The 10,396-nt window shown below is 33.2% G+C and overlaps 1 protein-coding gene across 1 annotated transcript; it reads left to right on the forward strand.

Annotated features, from left to right (window-relative positions):
• The first annotated feature begins 5,288 nt into the window (after positions 1 to 5,288).
• On the forward strand, positions 5,289 to 8,723 carry LOC106768805 (probable alpha,alpha-trehalose-phosphate synthase [UDP-forming] 11). The gene is made up of 3 exons (XM_014654134.2): positions 5,289 to 7,701; positions 7,797 to 8,070; positions 8,240 to 8,723. Exons 1-3 carry the CDS (start codon positions 5,714 to 5,716, stop codon positions 8,543 to 8,545), a joined length of 2,568 nt encoding a protein of 855 aa, XP_014509620.1. The 5' UTR covers positions 5,289 to 5,713; the 3' UTR covers positions 8,546 to 8,723.
• Positions 8,724 to 10,396: the final 1,673 nt, after the last annotated feature.

Raw genomic sequence — 10,396 nt, forward strand, 5'->3', positions numbered from 1 at the left:
AAAAAAATTATATCTTAAGATTACTTTGAAAAAAGAAAATCATATACATAAACTAAAATAATCACCTTTATTTTATTATAGAAAGACTGATCGGAAAAAGAAAAGTTAAAAGAATAATTGTGAACTTAATTAGCTGGTCCACCTAATAACATTTGAAAACTTACCAAGGTAACTACTCTAACGTATATAATCAGATATTATCATGAAATGGCAATGTGATAAACTTAACATATATTATTATTTCTCACATTAGCAGCCACCAACAACCTACGTTAGGTTGGATTATTAATTTAATGAATCAATCAAGCTGATCCTTTCATTCACTTTACACCTTCAATACAATTAATATTTTGCAACTCAATTAGCTGTGACCCCTTTACTTCTTCTTTTTTCTTTTTATCAAAAATTATATTTTCTGCCATGTTAATGAATTTGCATATTTGTAGAATCATCATATTAAAAGACATTAATTAAGAGTTTAAAATAAATTTAAAGTAAGACTCTTGAATATGCTGATGTTGCACCATATGAAAATAAGTTGTATAATTTAAAAAAATTTGGTAAAAAGACTAAAATCAGAATTTTCTAAAGTTGAAGGACTAAATTGTACTATAGTTTGAAAGATGGACTAAACACAAAAACGGCCGCTGGGGGACGAAAAACATATTTAACCCTTAATATTTTGCAATATACATCACAAACTTTGCAATAAATATTATTTTTGAATAAATAGTTGTTTTAACTATTTATGTTTTATATAAATATTACTTTTAACTATTTTATTTTTGTAATATTGAGATGAAAAATAGTTGGACAAAAAGTATAAGAGGTGGAAAAAAAATGTCGTAAAATGTTCTTATTCGTCAATAATTTCTAATAACATTTTCATTAATAATAGTTTCTAAAAACACGCTTTCTGTTGAGAGTTATTCTAGTTTATAATGGAGAATATTATTAATTAATTGTTCTTTTAATGATTTTATTAATTGGAATGTACGGCTTTTAACAAAAACTTAAATAGATAATTTAATTTCTTCGAAAATATGATATTATTGTATTAATATTAAGTTTACACAAGTTAATTTAGGCTCTGATTTTTTTAAATAATTTGTATTTACTATGAATAATTACGTAGGGGTTTCTTTATATATATTAAATATATATTTTTATAGTAATTTATTAAAATATTAAACTATTTAGTTATATGTTAAAGATAATAAAAATATATAAAAGATTTAGATTATTAAATAATTCTCTTAATAGAGCATGTGTTTATCAAAAAATCAAACCGTTCCGTTTTGAAATGAAATATAAAAACGTACTAAAAGTTTTATTTTTTTTAAATCAATTACTCCATAATTCTCATAAATTATTTTTTTTATATATTTTTAATTAATTAATTTAAACTTGTCACTAAAGTAATATCTCTTGACTAAGTTAGTTTATTTTGAAATATAAAAAGATTGAGAGCGTGACATGAATGTTTGTATTTGTTAGCTCAAAACAAGATTAGTGTGTGGTGATAACTATATACCAGTCATTCAACTTTTTTATATTTATCATTTAACACATTTGAAAACGATAAAACGATATTTATTTATATAACATCATTTAAATATTTATTAGTTTTAAAATTTTGGATCATCAATAAACATATTTGAAAACGATAAAAGTGTAAAAGTTTATTCTCTCTCTAGAAAATATTACTGAAATTTTGTTCTTTTTAATTTTGAAATTGGTTGTTCCATGACCTAATTTTCATTAGACATCCAACTTCGTTATTATTTTCATTTATTGAAATTTCTGATTTAATTGATGGAGTCAAAGAAAACGTTTGAAAGTTGGTTTTGTCCAAATCTTTACTCAAACTTTCTCATATTTCCGTATTCATTGTTTAAATCTGCTTTTGACAATTTCTATTACCTAATTTTTAGTGGGCATCCAACCTGGTCCTTATTGCCATTTATTAAATCTTTCTAATTTAACTCATGGACTAAAACAAATTCTCATTCAAACTTCATTTTATCTTTACTTACTCCTTTTTGCACATTAATTTTTAGGATACTTTATTCCTCATTAATATAATAAAATAAAATTTAGTTACTGAAAAAAATATTATAAATAATATTGGATAAATAATTTTTTTATCGTGAATAATAATTTAAATTTGAAAACAGTTATAATGATACAAAAGTAAATAATTTTTTTACAATAAATAATTATTTGAATTCAGAAAGTAGTTATTAATTATAAAACTGAAAAATAGTTTTTTTTTTTTATTATGAATAATTATTTACATTTAAAAAGTCATAATTAAAAAAAAGACTATAATGATATTAAAGAAGTATATCTTCTTTGTATAATGAAATTATAGATAATTTTACTTAGGTACCAAACCAAAAATAATAAAATTATAATTGTAAAAATAAATATATAATTTTTACAATTTTATTATATATATTTTCATATATATCGTACATTATTTTTATTTATTTAATTTAGAAAAATAGTTAAGTTAAAACGGATATATTTAAAAAATTAGTTAAATTTAAATAAAACATCTCGAAGGTTAAAAGTAAAAACCAAATAAACACAAAAGAAATTTCTTTACATACTTATATATATATATATATATATATATATATATATATATATATATATATATATATATATATATATATATATATATATATATATATAAGTGCTTAATATATTTATTTTTAAAGTTAAAAAAATATATTTAAATTTATGAAAAAACGGAATTCAATTTTAAAAACTACAAACATATCTTTTTTTTTTTCATATTAAAGAAAGAATATGTTAAAAGAGAATTTTTTTCTTAAGCTGAAAATTTTAAAATAAACTAAGAAATAAATATATAACTTTTATCTATAAATTTTATTTCTTATTTATTTTAAAATCTGTTATTAAAATATTTATTTAAGAATTTATTAAAATAATTGAGATTGTTATCAATTTTCATATAAAATAACTGAAAGGGTAATTATGCCAGTAAACTGAAAAATATAACAAACATATATTTAACCAAAATTTCCTTAAAATAATTTTAAAATTTATATCTAATAAATCCATATGAAATATTTTGTAGCTCTCAATATTTTTGGAAGGATTCGAAGAAAATAATATTTTTATATAAAATTAAACATGTTTAATTTTTTGATGTATAGTATGTGATGTTAAAAAGTGATATGCGGTTTCTTATAACCTCAGAATCATCATTTAAGTAGAGAGTGATAATTTGAAAGTGTGTCTCTTTTTAACTGGACTTTGAAACGTTTAATTCCTTATTGGGTACTTTAAGACATGGATTATTAGTTAGGGTGTATTAATTGTTTACGTTATTAATGAGTTTAAATGAAAGGATACAGAAGGTGGAGCGTGAGAATGTTGTTGAATCATGCGTGGTCTGTGCCTAACCAAAAGATTTATGAAAAATAAAATAATTTTAATAAAAAAGAAAAAAAGGAAAAGATGAAAAAGCGGGGAATGGTGGGTCCGAAGTTCGGAGGCAAAGAATTGAAGTTACAGCAGAAGATGCCGGCCACGTGAATGGGTAAACTAAAAAAAGAAAAAAAAAAAAAAGAGTTTGTAGATAAAGTGGGGTCCACAGAGCCACGTAAGATGTGAGGGGGAGAGGTGGGGCCCACTCTATCCATATGTTCAAAGTTGCATCTCTATCCTTTTTACTAATTCTCACAAGTCACAGGCGCAGGCCCACGACATCTTCGCTCAGAAATCATCAACAGTAACGCCCCTATTCTCACACGTGTCGCACTCACCCCAAGTCAGGATAACCCTCACCCCAAGTCAACTCATCACTACACAACAAATTCTTTTCTTACTTATTATAACTCTTTGCCGATAAAACCAAAATCTATTTCTTTTTTTTCCCATCCAATAAATATTTTTACAATACTCTCCTTTTACCACGTCTATTAGATATTTTGAAAAGCTTCCATAGAAATGATTATTTTTTAGAATGTTTAAATAAACGGTTACATGGTCTTTATGAATAAATAATGATTAAAAGGTGTATTTGTCGGTGCTTTTACTTTATCATTTATGAAGGTAAACGTAAGTCGAAGGGGTTATTTTATTTTAGCTTGACTGTTTATTTATTTATTTATTAAAATTTCATGCTTTTGAAAATTCTATTTATTTGAAAAAACAGGTGTTATGATGAAGTAGGGTGTGAAGAAGATCGTGCAACGTTTGGTTTCGAGAGAGTTAAGGGTTAATGTGGAATTAAAAGATTAGTCTTAATATATAAAAGAAAAGGCGTGGGTGCCAAGTCAGCAGTCAAAAGTTGTCCTTAAACGAAAGACGACACCCACACGCCACGTTCTTTAAGCCACATCCACGTGGCCACTTCCTTTTACCTTTCCATCTCACCAAATATCACCCAAAAAAAAAAAAAAAAAAAATCTTCTCATCTAATGCTTCATTTGTAACAGTGGGTTTTATTTGAATTACTGTTGAGAAAAAGAAAAACTATAAGCAAAATTGTTGCGTTCAAAGGAAAGAGAAATGATAAAAGTAGAAAGCATCCGTGTGAACATGGATTGGGATGTTGTTGGCGACCTAGGAATCGATCTTGCCTTTTCTCTTTTAAACGTTTCCATTTTTCCCACCTGTCCATCATATCTCTCATTTCTATTCATTTTCCAACTACTGCATTCATCTATACTTATCTATAATTATTTTCTTCACTTTTAATTATTAAATTAATTAATTATATTATACAATTTATAAAACCATTTTTATCTAACCTTTATTGCAATTTAAATTGCACTGATAGTAGGTAAAATAGTCAATGCCATAAATAATATTATCCTCTCATGTTTGGTCATCTTTTTACTAATATGCAGATATACATCATTTCACATTCATGTGTATAAGAAAGTTTATATTAGTGAAAAAATAATATTTTAAAAATATTATAGTAGTATTTCAGATTCATATATCCTTAGTTCTGACTGAGAAACCGCCACATTAAAAAGTCTTTCATCTCTTATTGTAACATTGGTCTTATATTAATTAACTTTAGGAACGTGCTGTCGACAATAATATTCAAATTAAATAAAAATAATTATTGAATAAAATCTGTATATGGTAATAAGAATGGAGATATTGTTTCTCTTACGTTGCCGTAAAGACCACGTGATCCTATGAATTGGCATTCAATTCATATTTCCCTTTTTTCATCTTTTAATACAGCTACATCCTTATCCGCTTCTACCGGCTATAACCCGTAAGCTTCCCACCCCGGTAAACAAAATTATAGCACAGTAAGGTAATAAATGAAGGATAACGCCATCATAGGGAAGAGAGAGAGAGAGTAGTCGGTTACAGTCAGCAGTGAGTAGAGAGAGAAGAGTCGTGATTTAGGAAACTGAGACGAGAGAACAAGAAACGTGAACCGTTGGATGAAGCGTCTACACACAAAAAAACCGGTTGAGTTTTCCTTCACTTGGTTCTTATCCTCGCTGGTTTCATAGGCTTCTTGCAGACAAAAACGCCACCCACGCTCTTCCACCATGGAAGGTGCATCAGTATCTGGGATTTCCATCACTCAAAGATCCATCTTTCTCTAATAACACCATCATCTCAATCACAACAACAGAAGAGGCGTCACCCCCCCTCAACAAAAATCCTCTTTCCTTTTGTTTCTTTATTCGTTTCTTTCCGGACAATGCTATCAAGATCTTGCTTGGGGCTGTTAAATTTGGTATCGGTGGATGATTACCGAGCGCTGGCTCGGGTTCCGCGGGTGGTGACCACGGTTGCTGGAGACGTGGCGGAGTTGGACATGAACGCCATGGAGAATTCTGGATTGGACGAGGTGGTTTCGCCGGTGCCGCGCGAGAGGCGGGTCGTGGTGGCGAATCAGTTACCGATACGCGCATTTCGTGAGGGGAAGAAATGGAGGTTCGAGTGGGACAGAGACAGCCTGGTCCTTCAGCTTAAAGATGGCTTCCCTTCGGATGTGGAAGTGTTGTACGTTGGTTCACTGAAAGCAGAGATCGAAGCGAGCGAACAAGAAGAAGTGGCTCAGTTGCTCCTTGAAAGGTTCCGCTGCGTCCCAACGTTTCTACCCCCAGAGGTTCACAACAAATTCTACCATGGTTTCTGCAAGCATTACCTGTGGCCTCTCTTCCACTACATGCTACCCATGTCGCCGAGTCAGGGCGCGCACTTCGACCGCGACCAGTGGAAGGCCTACGTCCTGGCCAACAAGATCTTCGCCGACAAGGTCACCGAGGTTATCAACCCAGACGAGGATTTTGTCTGGGTCCACGATTACCACCTCATGATCCTCCCCACTTTTCTCCGGAAGCGGTTCCACCGCGTGAAGCTGGGGTTCTTCTTGCACAACACGTTTCCGTCCTCGGAGATATACAGGACTTTGCCGGTGCGCGAGGACATTCTCCGGGCGTTTCTCAACTGCGATTTGGTCGGCTTCCACACGTTCGACTACGCGCGACACTTTTTGTCGTGTTGCAGCAGAATGTTGGGGCTGGATTACGAGTCCAAGAGGGGTTACATTGGTTTGGATTACTACGGTAGGACCGTGACGATTAAGATCCTCCCCGCGGGGATCCACATGGGCCTCTTGGAGTCGGTGTTGTCGTTACCGCAGACCGCAAAAAGGGTGAAAGAATTGAAGAAGGAGTACGAGGGGAAGGTTGTGATATTGGGCGTGGATGACATGGACTTGTTCAAGGGGATTAGTTTGAAGTTCTTGGCTTTGGGGAAGCTTTTGGAAGTTGACGAAGGTTTGCGGGGTCGTGTTGTGTTGGTTCAGATTCTGAACGCTGCCAGGAGCAGAGGGAAGGATATTCAGGACGTGAAGAGCGAGAGCGAGGCTATTGCGAGGGATATCAATGAGAAGTATTCGCAACCGGGGTACAAGCCTATTGTTTTTGTTAATGGACCAATTTCCACGCAGGAGAAGGCAGCGTATTGCTCCATTGCCGAGTGTTGCGTCGTGAATGCTGTGAGGGACGGGATGAATTTGGTGCCTTACGAGTACACTGTGTGTAGGCAGGGGACTGTTGCTTTGGATAAGGCTCTTGGCGTTGAAGGCGAGGATAAGAAATCCCTTAAACAGAGCGTTATAATTGTGTCTGAGTTCATAGGGTGTTCCCCTTCTCTCAGTGGAGCCATCAGGGTTAATCCGTGGAACATTGATGAAGTCGCTGAGGCAATGAATTCGGCTGTAACAATGTCGGAGGCAGAGAAGCATTTGCGCCATGAGAAGCATTACAAGTACATTAGCTCTCATGATGTGGCTTACTGGGCAAGGAGTTTTGATCAGGATTTAGATAGAGCATGTAGGGAGCATTATTCCAAGAGGTACTGGGGTGTTGGGTTCGGATTGGGGTTTAGAATTGTTGCACTGGATCCTACCTTTAGGAAGCTCTCTGTAGATCACATTGCCTCTGCGTATAGAGATACACACAGTCGGTTGATCCTTTTGGACTACGATGGCACCATGATGCCACAGGCCTCAATAAACAAAACTCCAAGCGTGGAAGTTATTTCTGTCTTGAATTACTTATGCAGTGACCCGGAGAATATGGTGTTCATAGTGAGCGGCAGGGATAAGGATTGCTTGAGCAAATGGTTTTCTCCCTGTGATAAATTGGGTCTCTCTGCTGAGCACGGTTACTTCACTAGGTACATTGAATTTTCATTTTGTCGAAGATTGGTAAATTTTCGGTTTTGATGTTTCTAGTTGTGATAACATCTTTTCGTTATTCATTTGTTTGCAGGTGGAGTATGAATTCTCCTTGGGAGACTTGCGGATTGGCAATCGATTGTGAATGGAAAATGATTGCAGAACCTGTGATGGCGCTTTATACAGAAGCAACGGATGGTTCCTTCATTGAACACAAGGAAAGCGCAATGGTGTGGCATCATCAAGAAGCAGATCCATATTTTGGATCATGCCAAGCAAAAGAGCTTCTTGATCACTTGGAGAGTGTGCTGGCCAATGAGTCAGTGGTGGTTACAAGGGGACAACATATAGTTGAAGTTAAACCTCAGGTAGTACTTAACTTAGGGCCTAAAATGCGTGTATGTTTGCTTAAAGAATAGTTTGTTTTGTTAGGAGAGACGGAAAAAAGGTTTTCCTTTTTTATTTGGGATGAAAGTTGTTTATCGAGGTGATATTTGTGATGGTGATTCGTTGAATGATTTGTTATATGAAATGCAGGGTGTGAGCAAGGGTAAAGTGGTTGAAGACATTATTTCAACCATGCGAAGTAAGGGAAAGTCACCTGATTTTCTATTATGCATAGGAGATGATCGTTCAGATGAAGATATGTTCGAAAGTATTGCTCGTTCAGTGTCTAATCCAGCTCTGCCAACCATAGCCAAAGTGTTTGCATGCACTGTTGGACAAAAACCAAGTATGGCAAAATACTATTTGGATGATACTAACGAAGTAATCAATTTGCTTGAAGGACTTGCGTGCCCATCAACACCATCCTCATCCACAATAACTTCTCAGGCATTGTGAGGAACATTATAGAAAGTGATACAGAAAACAATCTTTGTACAGAATGATACTTTCATAGGATAATTTTAAAAGGTCAATACTTAGAAATTCACAGTTTAGCTGATTCATGTTCTTCACATAACTAGCAGTAATTTTTTTTTTTTTTTTTTGTTTATGTATGAAACAAGGATTATGAGTTTCTTCACGGTTTAATAAAAACATGCCTAACAGCACTCTTCCAACAATAAAATAAGATTTTGTTCAACAATAAGATAAGGTTTTGAGGAGACAACTAATTTTCTTGACAATGACCAAAATGGGTAGGTTGATTAGGCCTTGGGCAGTGGATGTCCATTTTACGAAGTAAAATTTTACCATTACCCTATTATTTTCGTTGACTGGCTGTGGAAGCTTCCTTGGGTTCCCGGAACTTGCAATACTGAACTTCTCTTTTTTTTTTTTTTTAATGGTTGGGTGGTAGTTGCTTTGATGTTGCAAATTGTAGGGAAAAAGTACGGTTTTTGGAGTTTAATTAAATTAAGGCACGAGTTTCATATGATGAGGGCTCAGATCATGCAGCTGTTGTCCAGAAAAGATTAGAAGTACTATTAATCCGTAACAGGCTGGCAAACTTGTTTTACCTTGCAAGGAACTTGTCATAGATGCTGCGGTATGCGGAAGAGTTAATTGTCTACATTCACCCGGACTCACTTGAATCTTTTTACCAATGTACAACATAATAAGAACCAACAATCAATGTTAACAGTAAATTTTGATAAATGAAGTTATCACCAACCATTTATCAGAATAAAAATCATCAGATTTTCAAACCTCTCTGCCTTATCTTGTCGAGCCAGAAATTACTAACTTTTTTAGGTACTCAAGTACTATTAAGACCATAATTGGATAAAAGTTAGGAACGTCCTTTTAGAAATTCTAATGCACATATTGAACTATAAAACACAAAATAAATAAAGAAAAGTGTGTTATTTGGGAAGTTAGAGTATTTTTGAAGTCTCTGAAATTGATATCTAGATACACTATCAAACTCGTAAGCAAATAATTATAGTAAAATAGTACTCCTATAAGAATTATATGAATAACGGTAACAATTGTTAGTTAAGAGGAAGATAAGATGCAGTGTGAATGAAGTATGTTCTTATTCTTCATACCTAAAACTTAATATGTATTACTTTATTTTGTAAGTCCGTGCTCCGATGGAAGAACCACTTATTTTAGAAGACCTTGAGTGGCAGTACATGTTTTGAAATTTCAATGGGTCGACAGAAGTTTCTTAGGCAATATCCAACTACTTGCTCAAACTTTTCCATGTAAATGAACTATTTTCTTTGGCTGGCTCTGACTGTAACACCCATTTTTCTATGACTTAGTCATCAACTAAAAGCAGTTTATCGTACCTAAAACTAATTTTATTGATTGACTTGAAAGTTGAGTAGATGATGAGTTATCTTGAAGCCTAATGATCCAATAAGATTTGTCCAAGTAAACTAACATTCTGAGCCATGGAGAGACAAAGACTTAGCTAGCATATTCAATTCACGTACCTAAGTATAATGAAATTGCTCAATCACATTATCCTGACACTTGGCAAGAAACAAATGGAATGATCTTACTATTGTCATGTGACCCATTCTTGGGCATCACTTGTTTAAGGAGCTGATGAGCTGTGAAAACAAACTACTCTGAAGTAGTAGATGAAGTTATCGTATATTTGAACAAAATTCAACCACAAATGATAGTTCCCTCGGATATCCCAATTCAATACAAAAAGTAGGTCATAGTCAGTGAAACATGTGCGATAACTTTTTGTCCTGAAACTTCTTATGCTTCTTTTCGTTCATAAATTTGGAA

The sequence above is a fragment of the Vigna radiata genome, chromosome 7 (genome assembly GCF_000741045.1).
Source record: "Vigna radiata var. radiata cultivar VC1973A chromosome 7, Vradiata_ver6, whole genome shotgun sequence".
Lineage (NCBI taxonomy): Eukaryota > Viridiplantae > Streptophyta > Magnoliopsida > Fabales > Fabaceae > Vigna > Vigna radiata.